At 44.3% G+C, this 20,004-nt stretch overlaps 2 protein-coding genes across 2 annotated transcripts in view; both read left to right on the plus strand.

Moving 5' to 3' along the window:
• The window catches only part of LOC108881930 (microtubule-actin cross-linking factor 1-like), a 218,660-nt gene that overhangs the window by 100,987 nt on the left and 97,669 nt on the right, over positions 1-20,004 (plus strand). Inside the window, 6 exon segments of the mRNA XM_051068556.1 lie at positions 416-493; positions 1,740-1,832; positions 17,850-18,016; positions 18,455-18,567; positions 19,089-19,195; positions 19,577-19,696. Coding sequence (XP_050924513.1) covers positions 416-493; positions 1,740-1,832; positions 17,850-18,016; positions 18,455-18,567; positions 19,089-19,195; positions 19,577-19,696 — 678 coding nt within the window.
• LOC127140540 (uncharacterized) lies at positions 4,157-11,219 on the plus strand. The gene has a single exon (XM_051068545.1). It carries the CDS (start codon positions 10,163-10,165, stop codon positions 11,099-11,101), a length of 939 nt encoding a protein of 312 aa, XP_050924502.1. The 5' UTR covers positions 4,157-10,162; the 3' UTR covers positions 11,102-11,219.

The following is a 20,004-nucleotide window of genomic DNA, read 5'->3' on the forward strand; positions in this document are numbered from 1 at the left end:
TACTCATTTACTCTTTGCAGCAAAAGTGTGTGTGTGTGTGTGTGGTGTTTGTGTGTGTGATTTTCTCTATCTTTCATTCCTCTAAAGCTTAAACTTTACATTTAATTGAAGAAATGTTGAATAACTAAAACAGTCTGATGTGATGTTTGCATTGTTCATGCTAAACCAGCATGGTCTGAGTCTGGTTTGCTCCACAGTTTTTTAGCATGTCTTTAACAAGCTTCTGTTGAAGACAGCGCCCCCCAGAGGACCATTTCATGACTTCACTGCACTGTGGATTTAAATTCAGCTTTATTTGCTCACACTGCTGCCTTCTCTGTTTGTGTCACTAAAAAAACAAATCAGTGACTTAGATCTCTTTGTTGACTTTCCTCATCATGTTTTTTTTTCTGTTCCTCTCTCTCTTCTGTTCCAGCCCAGAGAAAAGGGGAGAATGAGATTTCATCGACTACAGAATGTCCAAATAGCGCTGGACTTCCTCAAACAGAGACAGGTACACACTCACACACAGTCATAACTTGCATATTCAAAACATTAATATTTTTAATGCATGCTTTAGTGTAGATAATGATGTACATCAGGTGTAAATCAGGAATTTAAAAGAATGTTTTTACGAGTTTTTGAACCTCAAGTCGTCCATTAATCCCCCTTTAAACTCAATTTAGTGTAACATAGAGGTATAAGTCAAATAACTATATTCTCGTCTATGCCGAACTGTTCTTTTTATTGTATTGTTATTAACTTGGTGAATGAATGACACTATGGAGCAGATGACTTGGCTCACAGAGAACTGTACTTACTCACTGCTTCCCCTTCATTTGTAGTTAACCCATGTATACTGTGGACTCAGTACAAGAGATGCTCGAGCTCTTTTGATATGATAAGATAAAGAAGGGCCTGTGCAGACTCCATTGCAGCTGCATTACTTGCATGTATAGTCGTTATGTCTCTGAGTACAACAGATAATTCAGAAATAATTAAAGTTTCTTTTGTGCTTTCTTTTTCTTTTGTTCTTTGTCATTACTCACTTTAAGAAGAGTTAAGAAAATATCCTATTATATGTATTAGTCACCATCACTTATCCGTTTACACACTAATTTCCAGGTGTCTCTGTGCAATAATGTCTGTGACAGCTTTCTGTAAGCTGTTCCAAACATGCCAGGTGTGAATAATTGATTTTAATATAGTTTTTAAAGACCCTGATTCTTACTTATATCCTTGTGCTGCAAATTCCACTCAGTTTGCAGAAGCACAGACTAAGCTATGCTGTTCTCTATCTGCAGTCCAGGGCTTCTTCACACAGCATCTAATGACTTATCTGCCCCCTCACTCACACTGCACCTGTTATTGTTCCCCCTTGACCAATCTCACAGTCTCTCTCTGCCAATTTAATCTTACCAGTACTGCAGCTCTGTCTCTCACTTTAAACACGCTTCCTCCATATCCGTCGTTCTTAAACTGCATCTCTCTTGTCCTGTTCCCTGGAGACAGCAGTGGTGGTGGAGGACGGGCCGTTTCTTCCTCTGAGTCCTCTCTGAGTTTCACTTCAGGGCTAATTATAAAGCAAAGGTGGCCAAGCTTAGCCAGAGAGACAAGATTTAACAAGGTTTCAGGGAGTCTCTTACACATAATGGGCATGATAGTTGGAGCAGAGATCATTCTTCATCCGTAACATGCAGGAACATGCGTGCAGTATTTTGTTGGAAATCAAACCACAAATCCGTGTATTTAATTTTCAGGTCAAACTTGTGAACATCAGAAACGATGACATCACAGACGGGAACCCCAAACTGACGCTAGGGCTCATCTGGACCATCATCCTTCACTTCCAGGTCTGTGCCCTTCACATGCTGCCCCTGTGTTTCCTGTGCTGGACTCTGTTAATAGTTAACGAGCATGTACAGTACACGCTCCTCGAATTCTGCATCGGAAAAATGTAATCAGCGACTAAAGGTTCATGGATCCAGCTCACAATGTAATAACGGCTGCAATTGATTATGTAATAATTGAGTTATATACTGCTGTGATTCGATCTGGATTTGAAATGGATTGAAGTGAAAGCAAATAGCTTCAAATGTGGACTTTATTTCTGTGTTGTCCTGTTGTTTCTTGGCATCTCTGTCCAGCTGTTGGGATTTGAGTTATTATCACTGCCAGACTTGGCTTAGCTCCGTATGTGCTGGCACACCAGAGCTAACTTATGCAACAGAAGAGGGTGCATTTTCCACTGCTGACTGGAAATGAGGAAGTTCTGTGGAATCTCTGAACAAGATGTGTTCTGGGCATTAGAGGTGTTTCCTGCCAGTATGATGGTTTATTTCACTGCCTCAGACATCTGCTCTTACTGAGAGGAGAAAACATGGTGTTTGCCATGTTAGGTGAATTTATACATTATTGCAGCTGCAAGTTTTTCATGCTAGTTAGTGTTTTTATAAGTGTGCACAATGTGACTCTGTGTTTGAAGGCATCAGAGCGTATCTGTGACTTAATCGTGTTGTTGTCCTGAGTGTGTCTGTTATAAAACCACCTCTAGGCAGGCCTCTTGCAGGAAGCTGTCCTCTAAAGCGTCACGAGGACACAGGCTTGTTTGGCTCCAGTTTGGCGTTTGGACAGCTCAGGCATAAAGGGAGCACAGGGGACATCATGTTCAGTCTGTAGGCTTTCATATAAATCCTGGATTTACAGTTTGTTCCTGTATACCACGCATACCATGTTTACTGACAGAGAAGGAATGTGAGCAGTCATCTAACAAGATGTATACTGAGCTGTCCACACTGATTGAACTCCAGCTGTATACAGGTTGTGGGTTGACATTATCAGCATGATGATTTATAATTCAGATAATTTTCTGCAGTCATATGATCACAACAAGGATTCTTAAAGCGGCTATAACTGAGATTTTATACGAACAATGCATCAATGACAATGTGAGAGCAATGTGACTGTGTGAAAGGTGATGAATGCACAGAGAATTATCCTTCTGAATCTGCAGTTCTGCTCAGCTTTACAGAGCTTTACAGTTTCACCTCAGTGTTTAGATGTCCAGTCTGTAAATTTACTGTTTTAGCTCATTCTCGCTGCTCGTATAATACGTTTTAGGCCACAGCAGGCGGCTACTGTCAGGAAAAATCCCACCGTACACTACAGACACAATTAGTGAGTAACTGGTGAATGTAGTTGAGCAGACAGATATTTCCTTCAGGAGTTGGTGGAGACCAAAAACAAAGCTAAAAGAGGGTGAATTTTTGTGTTAGGGGCACAGAAACACAAATCCAAATAAATGTTATGTTGTAACTGCTGGATGTGTAAAGAGGAAACTGTCATATCAACTGAAAGGGTGTTCACAACTTGTTTCCGCCGCTCCCCAAGTGAGTAAAATAATTTCTGTGTTCTAGAGTAGATGTCACAAAGTTCTTCGCAATAAAAGAAAAAAAGCAAAACAGTTTGTAGCCTCATCAGACAGAGATCTACAAGTTGTAAATGAAGTAAAAAAGTACTGCAGCTATGAACTTGCATATAAATGATGTCTAAAGGCAGCTTGGTTAGTCTAGACAGTCAGTCATCTGAGCTGTTGTTTTCTCTCTGACTCCTGATGTGGAATAATTTCCACCAAATGTTCCTGCATCAGTGTTGCCTGCAGATAGGGTTGTACTCTACTAAATCATTACAGCGGGACTCCAGTTACCACTGGGTCCAAGTCATGCATGACGACTGTATCATAGAGACAGAATCAAATTAATACGACGACACTTGAGATCGAAAGAAAAGTTCTCAGTGCCTCATTTTCTGTCTTATTTTTCATTATCTGGACAGACGGCTTGATTTTAGATAAGGTCGTGAACTGCTTGTAGCTGCTGCGGTTGACCACTAGGCTGTGCTCTGATGTGACCCTGCAAGGTGACACTGCCAGCCGGTTACCATGGAAACAGTAGTGCATGACACCCCGGCAACCGTTTCAGGCTGTGGGCATGACTCAGCAGAACATGGTGTTACAGAGAAAGAGAGAGAGAGATGAAGGGATGCAGGAGGAGGATCCAACCCGGAGATGATGGACAGGACGGGGGCTGAAACAGACTGCAGGAGATCTGGAGAAAAGAAATGAAGAAGAAGAGGAAGATATGAAACAAAAAACAAATATAAATAAATAATAAGTAGGGAGTGAGGGCCAGCAAATAGTTTCGAGCTTCAGGAGTTCAGTGGCTGCAGGAGATGATGACAGTTTTACATTAGAGCTACAGTGAGAAACTCCAGAGCTGTGTCCCTGCAGCATGTCAGTGGTTATATGATTATTACTGTAAATACATGGTGGTGGATCAGCAACACGATGCCACACACAGCATGGATGTGGTTTGGTTGCCAATATTTTGCAAATTATGCTGCACACCGGTCCCCACACCAGACTCAAACACTGAATTCATTAAATTGAATTTACAGAAAATGTACTATATTGTATATCTTCAGTGCAGTGACATTTTTTTTGTCCAAGTCAACATGACACAAATATTCACCGTTACTAAGATACGTGGCCCAGATCAGCAGAGAAGTCTATAATTTCCACATTATTCCCACCGGCAAGCTTTGGTCTGATGATCATGGTGATGAGTATGATGATGGTGATGATGATGAAGAAGTAATTTCTGGAAACAAGCCTCCAGGTCTTTGTGACCAGGACGTGTATGTGCAAATGAGTGACTCAGCGCATGAGCTAATTATAGGAACCTCTCTCACTGAGCATCATTTTTCATTTGGGTTGTAACTGTTGTTACAGTCATTATTTCACTGGAGTGTCAAGTTACAGATGAGGTGGTGTCTCAGTCTTACCTCACTCTGTCAGCTGGCTCTGACAACCTGCTCGCTCAGCCGTTCTCCTGAAGTCTGACAGCTCAGAAGTGTTTTTTCCCTGTATAATATCTGCCTGCCTGAGAGCCACTTGTTTCTCCAAGACAGTGACAAAAGCTTTCATTTTAATGTTGCTTGTCACATGGAAAGTTTTCTGTTATCAATCTAACGTGTATATTTTCATCATAACTGGGGATCAAACCTGCACAACCTTGTCATGTTCATAAACCTGGTTGTAGTTGCTCATCCGAACCACTAGGTGTCAGCAGTAGGCTCAGTATTAGAGATGACCTGGCTGGTTGGAAGTCCCCAGCCAAACGGAGACATCCCCGTCCACGGACCCTCCTCCTCCTGCTGCACTGTGTCTGCCTGTGATTGGCTGAGCTGGCCATCTGTCACTGCTAATTCCCAGCGATTTAATTTCTAAGCTGGTGAATAAATTTATCTCTCTGTCATGCTCGAAGGCATGATCAGCAGGTGGGGCCAGTTTATTTGTGTTGTTTAGAGGCTCTAATTTAAGCCTGTGCTGCATCGATCGATCTCCATTTCCTTCCTCAGTTAAAAAAACTGATCTGAGTTTATGCTGTAGTGCAGTTAAATGCCAGTGTACCACATGGTTTTTAAGCATGCCTCGGTGCTTAAATGGCTGCTAACTCAAGCTGTGTTTCTCCACAAATTCAGTTACAGTATATAGATATCATGCCCAAGCTATAGAGCTACTTTATGCAGCATTACGCACAGAGCTGGAATACCCACAGTGAGCAGAGAAAAACTTGAAAAGCACTGACATAAAAGCCAAGGGCAGGGCCCGTGTTTATCTTTGGTTCTTTAGAAAAGCTCCTCAATACGAACTTCCTTTGTCAACTTAGCATTTTCAACATAATACGGTCACAGATAGTCGTGAGGTTTCTAAGCAACACAAACTGGACTGAATGACTCTTCATTTTCAGTCATTTATAACCAGACTTGCTTGGTAATATAAATAAAGTTGAGGGTTTCGGAGTTCATTATCCTTCTTCTGCATATTTTTCTGTGACGAACATCAAATAATATTTTGTAGGTTGTTTTTTACTCAGGCATGGCAGGGAAGCTGGGTTCACCACAGAAATTCTTTTTTAACAGTGGTCCAAAGTAAGATTATTCTAATTTTCTTTTCAGTTCAGCTTTGGGATGTAAGAACATTAAGGTTCAGCCTGTTACAGCTACTGTAGTGCAGTTGGAGCCCCACTTATGATAATTAAAATCTTGAGATCAGTCACTATCGACCAAAGAGCTGCTCAACATATGATCAAAAGAGCTTGTGATAGCTCAACATGCAGCCGTTCTGACTCGCGAAGAGCTGACACCAGGGTTCAGACGGAGGTTGCTGTCTGATTTCCACAGCTCACGATGGCACGTAGCCACAGTGAAGGGATGAAAGCCTCGGGGACTTGATTAGTGCTTTTCTCCCACTGGTTCATGCCTTTTATACATGTGTTTGTGTGCATGTTGTTCAGTTAATGAGAGAGACGATGGATTTCACCACTTGAGACCATTGCCGCCTGTTAGCGGTCTCCATCTGTATCTGTCTCTGTTAAGATATTTGCCATACTTAAGGCGCTGTGTATATGTAATGTGGTGTGAGACCTCCTCTCCTGCTGTACGGTGCAGGATCACATGTCAGAACCATGTTTTCCAACTTATGTGATGGTGGGTGGAAGCTAATGGAGGCTGTAAGACTGTTGGTGGTAACAGACTTTTAAATGTGTTCAGTGGTGTAGGAGGAGAGTGGAGAATCTTTACATTTCTATTTTAGGTGTACAATATGGATCAAATTCTCTGAAACTTAAAGTTTGTCTTCCTTATCAGTTATTTTTCCAATTATTTGTTCACTCTGTCAGAAATAGACTGACTTTTACTGTTATATTCCAGAGAAAATGGCATAAATTGTCTCATTTATGTTGCTGGAATCAGAGCATATTTGACATTTTTGCTTCACACAAATTAATCCATCCATTAATAATAATGTCAGCACATTACTGACCATTTATAGATTAAAGAAATCAGATTGAAAAGGGCTATTTGTGGCTCATCCAGTGGATTTAATGCCTGTAAAATCATGCAGAAATCCAGTAAAATCCATGTTACCATTAAACAGTCCTTCTCATTGATTTTCAACATTACCTGCAACGACCTAATACGACCAGAGATATTGAAAGCTTAGCTGCTGCTGTGTGGACGGTAGAGAGAAGTTTCTAATTTCCCACCTCTCTCGGCTCTTGATCCTTTCACAGCCTCCATCCATCCCCTCCTGTTTTCTCCCTCTGTCCTTTTCAACGTTCTCTTAATTCCCTCATATCTCATCCCTCGCTCCCTCCTTCTCCTTTTCAACCCCAGATCCATTCATAACCTGTGGCTCGATGGGCATTTATGTTGCAGAGACGCCAACGGACTGATTTAGATTTGATTTCTCTCCTGCTCACTGTGTTTTTTTTTTTTCCTCCGTCCCTGTTGCAGCCTGTCATTCAGGGAAGCTTTTGGGTCAAGTGTGTGTGTGTGTGTGTGCATGTGTGCATTTGTGGCACAGAAAGCTGCTCACTAACAGCCAAGAGAGAGAGCGAGCTAGAGAGAGAGAGAGAGAGGTAGGAGTAATGAGGAAGCGGATAGGAGGAGGAGGAGTGCCAAGGAGGGAGGGGTGGATTGTGAGAGTGAGAGATCGAGCAGAAGAGAGTGTGAAGCTGCAGCAGCCGGGAGATAAAAGCTTTTCTCTCTCTGTGCCGGCGTATGTGAGCGAGGGATAAAGCAGAGGAGCGAAGCCAGCCGAGGGAGAGAACGAATCCAGGCTGCCTGCTGTCACCGGAGCTCCCGGCTTCCCCTGATCAGCAGGCCTCAAACACCACAAACCCACAGCGGAGCAGGACAAGACACACACTCGTGGACACGTATGCAGAAGGGCTTGCACAGCTGATCGAATGTTGTGGGGGGGGCCGCCCAGCCTCGCAGGCACAAACACACACACGCTCGTACTCTCTGCTGGACAGACACACACACTCGCTGTTTCTGTTGCCTGCACCGTATCAATTGGATCAATCCGGCCATGCTTGTCTGACGGAGCCACGGTTTCTTTTTAGCCGGAGACGCCCTGGGTTGCTGCTTTTTTTGCTCCCTGCATGGCTTTGTTGTTTAAGGGGACATGAAGTGCGGACCCTCATGTCCTAACCTCTGCCGCTGTGCTGCTTGGAGTTCGGGACTGTCTTTCGCTGGACGCTGAGTCCCTTTGGCTCTGTTCCAGATACACATCTGTACGTGAAGTAGGTCTGCTGCTAGAGCTGGATCTTGAGCCAACTGTGGACCAGTCTCGTCCTCCAGATCCTATCCCAGATGCCTCTTCCTAATTGGATCCAGTGGACATGAGGAGCTATTAAGAGACGTAAAGGCACCGGAGAGGAGAAAAAGAACCTGCCTGTTCTTTGCCTCTGCATAAGACGTGGTCTAAATTACCCCCTCCACCTCCTTGCAAACTGTGGATTTTGTCAGGCTGTTGCATCGTCGCACTGCACCACCTGATGAAGGGGAAGCTCGTCTGAGTAACTGGCAGACTGACAGCAGGACCCGGGAGGTTTATGATTGGACAGTATTAGAGCACAATTCCCAGGCAACTCTGGTCCTCAGGGAGTCTGACATCAAGGTGAAGGGGTGGGCAGGAGGGAGGGTGGAGAAATCTTCACACTGGTATCCAGGGGAGAGGCATGTGATGCTAAGCTGTCTGGGGAGCTTAAGGTGGAGTCTGACTGCATTTGTCTGGCTCCAGAATTAGACCAGTACCCTACTAAGGCACACAGCCGCATTCTGCAGGTTTTCTGGACCACGATGAGTTGATTCCACAGGTACCTGGCTGCCTGTGAACTTTCCTGCCAATCTCGTCAACGGGAGAAATAACACCAGCTGCATATTGACAACAACAGTCCCTTAAGATGAGGAGCACACACACACATGCTGAAAGGACTGACACATCACATGAGACACCAGCTCAATGAGCGGCAGAAATCGTGGGAGGATGATAAGGAGGAGAAGCATCGAGGTGGGAATCCGATGCTCTGATTGAGTATTTAACAAGCTGTCAGAGTATTGGCTGAATCTCCCAGCAATCTGTGGAAGCATTGGCTGACTGCACACTATCTGTCACCCACAACCAATCTGGACGCCGCGCTGCCTCGGCAGAAGGAGACACCGAGCTTGCCGTTACTACGAGGGATATCGACAGCATTGGCGTTAATACTACTTCCTCCATGAGTACCATGACAGATAGGATTCCTACTGATCTCTGCTGTGGGGCTGACTCGCATTACTGATCCTACTTCCCCTCCTCTTGCACTGCAATAACATTACCACAGTAGGAGCAGGGGCATCATTAATTCATGAGCTCAGATAGCTACCAGATCTGAGAGGAGATAGAGCTCCTGGATCACACCAGCACTTGGATCGGACCTCACTTTGTTGGTGGTTTGTGGAGGATGGAGAGAGGAATCTGAATGGAACTGAAGGTGTTGTTTTTCTCACTTCAGGATTATAATACTGAATCAAAAAATGAGATGAAACGCCCAGAAATCCTGCCGTACGTAAACGCACACACACTCAGGACTTTCACACTTTGTTCTCATGTCACACACAGGACACATGCAGTGTTTGTGAAGCAGCTGGAGCTTCATTAATGGGCGGAATATTGTCGGACTTTTCTCTCTCCCACACTCATCATCCTGCCTGACACATTTCCTTACACCAGGTAACAGTTCACCTGCCAAAACCCTGGTGATAAATCAGACGCTCTGCTGACATAACTGTGTCCTTGTGTCCTTGACTGCGACCACAAGTCTCCTGGGAACAGACCAAGTAAAACAGCCAGCTGCCCTGGACATACAGCATACACACACGGTTATATACACATAAACACAACTGACTGCCTGAGGAAAACACTGACTTTCCCTCTCTGTGTCTCTCTTCTTCGGTGACAGCTCGTACCATCCATTTTTCTATTCACCAGGTTGTATTTAAGATGGTGCCATGGAAAACTGAGCTAAACCTGCTCGTTCTAACTTCCCATTACTCGCAGGTGTCAGATTGATGAGGGAGCTGTCAGCTACTTGTCAGTCTGTCTGAACATTTCCTCTCCAGTGTCTCTCTCTTTTTTGGGGGGGGGGGATTTTTCTGGTATTTTTCTCTCCAGCAACTGGAATAAATGTGCAAACCTCCATGAACATTCATTTGGCTTCTCTGATGGATTAACTACCAGTATTTGCTGTAGGTTTTCTTTTTTTATACGCTGTTCTTTGTCAGCATCAAAGACATGGGGAACTCCATGGGTTGTGTCAGGCCTCCTCGGGAAGGGGAACTCGGTGGAGCCCCCCCACTTTCACCAAAGAAGCGTCTACGTTTCAAACGTAAGCACAAGGGCAAGAAGAACAGGAAAGGAGATTTGGAGGTAAAGGATGACTACGAGCGGCAAAGAAGCCAAGAGCCCGATGAAAGAGAGGAAGAGGACGAAGACGAGGAGGAAAAAGTTGTGGAAGCAGTAGATTCAGATCTTAGCAACAGAGCTAGGACTCTTATAACAGTGCCTGACACCCTGTCAACTCATTCCAAAACTAATCTGCACAGCAATACTCTGTCCCCCGGCTCTACGAGTGCCAGCGTTGGGGGCCTTTTGGGCAGCAGATTACTTGAAGTGTCCCCCAAGCCCAGCCCAGCCTGGAAAGGGGTCTTCTGCCTTCCAGGGGAGGAAGACACCGTCAGCGCAATCGTAGATGTCTCCAGCATCCCGAGCCAGACCACCACCACCACCCCGGTCAACACAGCCCCAGCCCTGGGCAGCACCACTCCAGGCGGAGGGAGGGTCTGTCGCGTTCGGGAGAAAGTCCAAGGGGTCCTGGAGAAACCTTGGATACTCCGACAGAAGAAGGAGAGAAAAGACAGGGGGAGAGCGGAGAGAGAAGAAAGGGGGGATGTAGGGGTAAAGGGAGGACAAGAAGGGACATCAGGTTTGGCGAGGACGCCATCGGAGAGGGAGCGCAAAGGTGTGGTCCACATCCGAGAGGTGGATGGTAAACTCTGCGTGGTGAGGACACTGTATCCCAGCGACTATGGCTCTCCAGTGTGGAGGGGCGAGAGCGACGGTGAAGTGGAGGTACGGAAAGAGCCCCATGCCCCGTCTCCAGTCACAGGAAATATTCTCAAAGTCCTGCTGTCTGAGGAGGACAAAGTTGCAGGCCAAGATGTCTACAGGTGAAACCCTGTCGTCCTCCTCTAAGCAGCTGCTCAAGGGATTCAGGTTGGACTCTCCACCTCGAGCACAGGAGAGGTCGTCTCTCTTGGAGTCGGGCTACGCCAGCGACCTGCCGCTGACCTCTCCGGAAACAGCTGGCACCACTCCCAGTCAGACAGACTGGGGAGGGCTGACCAGTAGCTCCTCAGAGAGACTGGACTCCATGATAGAGAGTCCTCTGTCACTGCAGCAACAGGGAGCTGTAAAATACCTGCCACAGGTTTGTGTCCTGTCGTCTTCAAACCCTTTATCCACCTCTATTAGATCTTTGTCTTGGTCTTGAAGAGCACAGCAACCCAGCAATAATGTTGAAGTTGAATTTTCAGAGGTTTCCAACCCCCGGACCTTGGAATATTTGCTACCAGGCTGTGAGTAAACAATATAATTCAGCAAAGAAAGGTTGGAAACCTCTGGATTAATAGGTTAGTCGACTGGCATAAAGGATCAGCAATGATTCTGGTAATGCATTAATCATAAAAGTAAAAAGTAGTAAAGAAACTGCAGCTTAATTCTGTTGCAAATTTGACATCTTTGGGGTCTGGACTGCTGCTAGTTACCCTGCAGTCTGGGCATTCACACAATTTTCTGACATTTCATAAACCAAAAATAATTGACAGATTGTCACAATGCTGAAAATAATAGCAGTTGCAGCTGAAGCTCTTGACATCCACTGTGTTTCTACTTACTTTTCCTGATTCTCCTGTTGTTAAAGAAAGCTGGACAGGAGATATGTGAAGGCTTCAGAGCACAGGTTCACTCTTGGACCTCAGATAGAGCCAAATGCAGCATGATCATTGTTATTTTTAAATAATTCATCCTCAGGAGTTGAGGAATGGAGCTTATGAGGTATTTATGTAATAAACCTTTTGGATTGTTTTGCTGCAAATTGAGCGTTAGCAACGTGAAGCATATTATGGGAAGGGGAGGAGGCATTCACAGCTCATGATTTGTATGAGTGTGGGTTTTTGAAGGGTGCCTTTGTTGTCATTTGTGCACCATGTTTGTGGTCATGACGGGTTATATGTGTGTGTCTTGTTATCAGCTCATGAAAGGCACTGTGCCTCTCTCCCTTCTTTCCGCCTCCGTCCCTGGAGGCTAATCAACGCAGCCCAGACTGTCTCTCCATCCCTCTTTTAGAGTATCCTCCTTCCCTCCCCTCCCTCTCCTCTGCTTTCTTCTTCTTCCTTCTATCGCTCACACCACATATGCTCGCTCACTACTGTCGTCTGTTAGAGTGTGAGACACAGACAGGACGGGTGTTTTGTGTGTGTGTGTGTGTGAGAGAGAGAGAGATGGGTCATTGCTTCAAATGACAGGGTTCTCTCTTGGTGCAAACTGAAACTTGTCATTTTCTACCAACTCAATAGCTCACAGCATAACTATGTGTTTCTGTGTCTGTGAGGCTCTGCTGGTTTTAGCCGGAGAAGCTTCAGGTCATTTAGGGGTAAACAGAAAGGTGAAATAGGTTCATTTAACATTATTGCTATTGTAGTCTCTGACACTGGAGTCTTTCTCAGTTTGAACTCCCTGCCATTAGGGCTGAATATCATTAAAATAAAGTATGTGTAAATAAATGCTCATAAAAAAGATACTTGCTTAGACTCCAGCTGTAGATGAACTGCCATGATAAAATCTGTGTATGTAAACATTTATGTCCTAAAATTATTTATATAGCTGCTGTTTTTTTTTTTTCAAGTGTTTCTGGCTTTTTTGCCTTTATTGACAGGACAGTGAGAGAGAGACAGGAAACAAGGAGAGAGTAGGGGAATGACATGCAGCAAAGGTCTGGCCGGATCGGGAGTCGAACCTGAGGTTGTTGCAAAAAGGTTGAGTTAAAACAAGATGCTCTGCTGATGGCGTGGCCTAGGAACTTGAAGCATGGTCAAACAGCCACTTCAAGTAGACAAGATTAGGAATTTCACTCAACATTTAATGCCAACTTTTTTTCTTTTTTTTTTAGCTTGACATTTTTTGTTTGGTGCCAGAAAAGCACTGAGGTTTGTAGCTCTGCCCATAAGAACATAACTTCAACAAAAGTCTTTAAACCCTTTTGCTTTGTCAAGAAACAGCTACTGTGCAGAGCCTCAAATCTCTGTGACAAGTTATTTGTTGTTTTGATGATTGTTAATTATACTGGTTTGACATGTGGTCAAATATAAATAGCAAACAGTGAGGGCTTCTGTTTCTGCTTGTGTCAACTTATAACTGTTAATCAGACAGAAACCCACCAGAGCAACATCAGAGATACAAACTCAGAAGTCAAAAATGCAGCTCATCCATAAAATATGTCGTGATTTGACTCTCAGTTGCAGAGCTCACACACACACACACACACACACATCTGTATGGACCTCAGCTGATTCTAGTCCAGCGCAGTCTTTCCTTATCTAATGAGTGTTTGTTGCATGAAATTCTTTGGGCTCAGTTGCAGGAATGATCAGTGTGCTAGCTCACAGCTCTCCTTCACCTTGAAAACGAAAAGGCTGCTGCAGCTACTGCACCATACAACAGACGACCGGTGCGTTTCACGACGACCGCCACAGTCTGCTCGTTTCTCCTCCACGTTATAAACACAGCACAGCGTTGACTGTGCAGTACAGCAGCTGACGTCATGTCAGGTTCAGTGCTACGTGTCTCAGTTGCACAGTCGCTGCTGAGTCATGAGAAACACACACACATACAGATACTGTAGCTCCACAGAGAGCCCTGGTTGAGAGGGTTTTTACTGGGTACCAATAATCAATAATGCTCCTGTCATGTGTGTGACATGTCAGGATGCCTCTGCGTTCAGTTTAAAGTGCAGCTGTCCTGTGTATATTAGTGTGTGTGTTGCCCTTCTCTGCATAAAAAGGGATTTGAAATGCGCATTCATCAGTGAGACGACTGCTTGGCCGAGCCTCGAGGGGATTCTTACCGCACACTGAAACCACCACTCAAATTTATCCACATCCTCGTCCTACTGTGTCTGAAACCATCCAGCTATCCATCCATCATCTGTCTGTCTATCCGTCATCCACCCATTCATCCATCCATCCTTTTCGCTGTAAACCAGGGATTTTACAGACGTATGTTTAGTTTAAGTGCCAGTAAATCCATGTTATCTTCTCATTCTATCCATCCTCTGTTCTCTCCCTCATTGTTGTCCCCCCTCCCTCTCCCTCCCTCGCTCTCCCTCCTCGCCACACAAACTTCAAAGAGGCCATGTTTGTAAAAGGGGGCTGGTCCAGAGCCCCTGGAGGCTGCTGGTGGATCATGGCTGCACTGAACATGACTCTAATCCCACCCAGCAGCAGAGAGTCTTTAACCACAAAAACCAGGACTTGTAGTGATATGTATACTGTATGATATTGTGGGTACAGACCATGTACAGGCACTGAAGCTCGTCTCAGAGAGAAATGTTTACTCCTACATGACCAGTGCTGCGCTCTGTTTTGTGTGTGTGTAGCCTATATTTACTGTAAACTGTACTTTGCCTGGGAAATTAGTACGTGCCCTGTTCACACCTTTTTTTTTTTGTTGGTCTGAATGGCTGAGTCTGATGTCTGCAAAAGTGTGAGTGAATGTTTACCTTGCCACATATTCATTCATGAATTCATTCACGGAGAATCTTATAGTCTCCACAACATCACAGAGGTGGAGACAGACTTCTGTAAAAGCTACTGTGAGTCAGTTCGCTAATGATATAAGAGTAAACGATTTCACAAGGTAGAGTTAATTAGATTTAGATTACTGTGACAGGGGAATGTCTTGTTAGCGCTAAAGCTATAAGTTGGAGCTAAAGAGGAGTCAGTGTAGTTGGTTTTGTTTGCTAGCTGAATACCCAGCAGGCTAATTAAGCAAAGCAGCTGATGTTAGTTAACATGCTGTAATAACTGTGCCGATTCTTAGTTCACACAGTCCAAACCTAGTTTACAAGATAGATGTGTTTACAGCTAGAGATCAGTAGTTTGCAAAATTTTCTTCCATGCTGCAGCAGTGTGGTTTTAAAGACCCCCCTGACAGTAATGCTCTGCTGAGTCAAGCCATGAGGTGCTTTCAGGGGGGTACATAAATAAAAATATTCTGCAATGCCGGCTATCCACGGGGGACACGGGATGGGAGTTGTGTCTTGTAAAGCGGAGATGTGAAGTAGTTCGGCTGTGGAACTGTTGCCAGAGGAAACGCTGACTAAAAAGATCTTTAACTGAGATAGACAAGACAATTACCCTCGGTCAAGAGAGGTCGCTGCTGTTTTCTCTCTCTGATTTACATTTAATTTTCAGGAGGTGTTTGCAGGCTAATAAACATATACAGCAGTCAAACAAAAACTACCAAAGATCCACAAGGAATAATGGAAGGAGGAGATTTTACTGCACTCTTGTTTTGTTTTGTTTTGTTTGTCTGAAAGTCTGAAGAACACCATATCCATCATAATAGGACACTGCTGTCAGGGAAGTTGGATGTTTTGACATGTTCTCCTTTTGCATTTGTGGCAATATATACTCAGATTTTTTACATGGACCACCTGGTTGTTGTTCCTGTCTACTGTCTCACGTAAACAAATCAATCAATCAGTCAAAACCCAAAAATATTCTTTACTAGCAAACACTGTGTTTCAGGAGATTTCAACCATATGTCACTGCCAAAGTTCTGTAATTTAGTCACATGATAACAAGCTCCATTTGCTGAGGAGGACGACCATGAGATGCAGCAAAAAGCTCCTCAAACAGCTGGCATATCTTCACTTAATAAGAGTTTATCACAGCTCTGTTGCTGTCAAACGTTATCAGAGGGTGTGTTTATTTAAATCACATTTAAACCCTTTTTACAGATTGGGAGTAAATGAAGGGGAGACATGCACCACAGCGAGTGGTGGTGGATGAGATGCAGTTGCAGTGGGAGTGTAGGCTGTCTGTGCAGACGCAGCCCTCACCACACAGACTGCTGTATCAATATTCAGATGGAGGATTAGCAGCTCTGTGTTTCTCTGCAAAGGAGGTTGTAGATGCATACAGAGAGATGGAGTTCTGCAGGGAAACACTCAGCAGAATCCACACTCATTTGTTGTAAAATGTAGAGATGGATGTAGAGACAATGGTTGTAGTTGGGAGGTGTTCAGAGGAGAATCTGATATTGTTAGCATGTTAAGTGTGAGTTAGCAGTTTCTCATTGATGCATAGAGCTTTTTCAACTCTGTATTTGTGCATGTATGTGGAGATTTATGTCTCTTTCTTTGAATTAGCAAAGATTTGAACATGTAGTACTTTATGTGAAGCTGCAGTATGCTGTTGCAAGTCACCCCCTCTCCTCCCCTGCCGGCCTTGCAACTCTTTTTTCATCTCTTTTTTTCCCTTCTCTCTCTCTCTTTCTTTTCCCTCCCCCTCCTTGTCTTTTTGGCTGTTGCTGCAGTCCCTTGGCACACACCGGACTCTCATACTGCTCTATATTAGCAACAGGGATAGGGGAAAGAAAGACGGACAGACAGAAAGACAGTGAGAGAAGGAGGGGAGCGTAGGACAGTCGGTGAGGGAAGGAGGGATGACAGAGGAATACTGATGACAATAGCAGCAGCCAAGCGCTGACAGTTACTGCATGTGCATCACTCTTCCTTTGTCGCCGTGGACAGTTGGACGTAAAGAGAGCAAATTGAGAGGAAGAGGGACGCGGGAGGGAAAAATGGCCAAAGTGGTTGCGTTGCTCAGTGGGCAGAACACATAGATAAAGAAGCTGTCGGTCTCCATGGAAGCCCAGTTTCCATTCAGGCACACCCCCCTCTAGTAAACACGTACAGTATGTCCTCAAAGTGCTTTCGAGAGCTGCACCCACCGAAAGGCACCTGTTTTTATCACTGAAATTTCTACAGGAGAGTTTTACCAAAGTATTTAAATTTGTCTTTGAATTATCCTGATTTGGTGAATGCCATTACTTACTCCAAACAGAATCAAAGCAAAGAAGCCCCAGGAATTATAAAGCGTAAACCAAACTGACAATGCAAAATCAATAACAATTTGTGGCACATTTTTGGGGGCTAGTAGATATCTTCAGTCCCTGGCTGAGGAATTAACACATTTTTCAGACAGATCCTGTACGTCTGACCTATTCTCTGGTATTCAGTCAAAAAAAACAAAGGAGGAAATGTTATGAAGTGAGTGTAGAAGAGGCGGAGGATGAGAAGGCCGAGCAGATTGATCAGCATCTGAAGCACAACAGATGAAAGAACATGAAAAACTGAAGAGACAGATCGAGGTTGGGGAGGGGGGGAGCGGGGAGGAGGAGGAGGAGGGGGAGGGGGCACGAGACAGACGGAGATGAAGGAGAGGAGGCGAAGTGTTGGGTGAGAGGGGTGGAGGGTGAGGGGGGGAGACAGAAGCTAATGAGCAGGCTAGACTGTAGATGATGGAGGGAGGAAATGGGGGAAAAAAAACTGTCACATCCATATAAAAATCCAGGCAGCTCTGTTTCATTAACGAACTCATACACACCTCTCGTACGCTGAGGGTTACTGATGATCACAGAGACAAATGAGAAGTTTGAACAGAGACAACAGGTGAAATCTTATGTCTCATATTAAGACAAAGCAGCTGGATGTTTCTGCTGAATCACTGTGGTTTTGTCTTTATTCGTCTGTAACAGGGACTGAGACGTCTGTTGTCGTCTGCAGTGTGAATACATCAAGATTAGCTTATGCGTAATGATTTTTTTAAAACCCCTATTCTCTCTCTGTTCCCTCCAGATTTCAGAGATTTACGTGAGCGGCGAGTCGGGCGACCTCACGGCCAAAGAGAAGCTGTTATTATGGAGCCAGCAGGCGACAGAAGGCTACCCCGGCCTCCGCTGCGTCAACTTCACCTCGTCCTGGAGCGACGGACGCATGTTCAACGCTCTGCTGCACAGATACAGGTTAGAGGACGGACGAGACGAGACGGTGTCACCTTTTTTATTGTTTAATAGAGTTAAAGTCTGACGTCAGAGAAGATTTGATGTCGTTTTTGTCCTCAGTAGACACCATTATCCCAGTAACACTTAGAATGTATTGAGTTAATAAGTAACCAGCTGCTTCTAAGCCACACTTCAGAAAGAGTTTAACAGCTTGCAATGGAGAAAATCCTTATACACAAACACTCAGAAAAACACGGAACTAATTTGGCTCATGGTGGTTCAACAAAATATTGATTCTACGGAGTTTAATACCCATTAAAAAACCTTATTCCAGACTTTAATTTGCAACAAATTTGCAAGTAATTACACAAATAAAAACATGTTTTCACAGGCATTTGTGAACTGTTTTAAATTCATAAACACACTCCCACTGTGTGTGCGTGTGTGTGTGTTTTCCAGGCCAGACCTGATCGACATGGAGGTGGTGTCACGGCAGAGTAACCGTGAGAACCTCGAGCAGGCCTTCGAAATCGCAGAATCGTTAGGGGTGACCAGACTGCTGGACGCCGAGGGTGAGATATTCAGTGTTTCAGTAACTGAGGAACTGTGTCTTTTTAACTATTACATGATCTGTTTCACATTCTACCTTTATGATATGTTCTGCACAGATATTCTTCTTGTGGCCCTTATTTTGTATTTTGTATTTTATCCACATAAACACAGTAAAATCTACTCACCACAGGCCATTAGTTTCCCATAAGCAGTGACATTCTGGCTGACGTTGACCTCTTGACTCCTCTGAGCTTAATTTGGCAGCTGCAAGTGTTGGCCACTGTTGAATGTTTTTACTGATGGTGCTCTATAGTGCCCGCTAGTCAAGCATGAAGCATCGCTGTGTGTTCCCTGTTTCTGCAAAATCACTAATGCTAGATCCAATTAATTTAGGGAGACATTTTAGCATCTAAGTATTTTATGGTTACGTCCGTTGATATTTTATCCATTAAATTAGATTCAGTTCAGAGCAAAAGGTGATTTGGAAACCCCTTTTTTAGTCTTGTTTCTTTAATTTTCCACCTTTCTCTCTTCTCCTCAGACGTCGACGTTCCTTCTCCCGATGAGAAGTCGGTCATCACATATGTCTCTTCCATCTACGATGCCTTCCCCAAGATCCCTGAGGGAGGAGAGGGCATCGGTGCACATGTATGTCATATTCTGTGCAACAATATGTTTAACTTTGAGTTTTGGGGATCATATAGAACATATACTGTAGTGCAGTCTTTCTGCATTAGCCATTGGTGCTACACCTCCTATTAACATTCTAAAATATTTTGTTTTTGTCCTTATTCTCAGTGGAAATGTTATTTCCATTTTGTTTGCAGTTGTGCAGCTTCATGAGTAATGGCCTGGAACTTTCTCATAATGATGCAATTATTCAAATAGTGTTGTAGTCATTCATTATAAATCACAGTTTGTAAAATGAAGTCTACCTGCTGCAGTTTGTGAATTTGTGACATGATTTCCCCACAATGAAATAACTGCTTCACCTCTCTGCCTCCTCCTCCCCGTCTTCTCCATCGTCAGGAGGTGGACCAGCGCTGGTCAGAGTATCAGTCCAGGTTCTCCTCTCTGCTCCAGTGGAGCCGCCAGCATATGGCCCTCATGGCCAACAAGAATTTCCCACAAAACCCCGTGGAACTCAAGGTGGGTGCACAAACTGCTGCCTTGTTAAAGGGGCTACATGTAACTCTTTGCTATCGTTGTGAAGCTAAAGTTAGCATTGTTAGCACTGTTTACTTTTGGAGTTCATCATCAAACTTCATTCCTGTGCTCGTCAAGAGCTGTAGAAAGCAACACCAATGTTTTGCTTCTAGTTTTATCGCTTTTCTTCTACTGACATTAGCATGCTAACCAGCTAGCCACTGCCCGTCCAGTCCGTCTCAAAACTTTCCGATAGCGTCCAGATTGCAATGAAGAAGTATCACCAATCAGAGTGTGCGTTTGAACCTCTT

This window comes from Lates calcarifer, linkage group LG3 (assembly GCF_001640805.2).
Source record: "Lates calcarifer isolate ASB-BC8 linkage group LG3, TLL_Latcal_v3, whole genome shotgun sequence".
NCBI classification, from domain to species: domain Eukaryota; kingdom Metazoa; phylum Chordata; class Actinopteri; family Centropomidae; genus Lates; species Lates calcarifer.

Excerpts from the sequence above, each read along its gene's own strand:
- LOC127140540 (XM_051068545.1), top strand. The coding sequence starts at position 10,163 with ATGGGGAACTCCATGGGTTGTGTCAGGCCTCCTCGGGAAGGGGAACTC.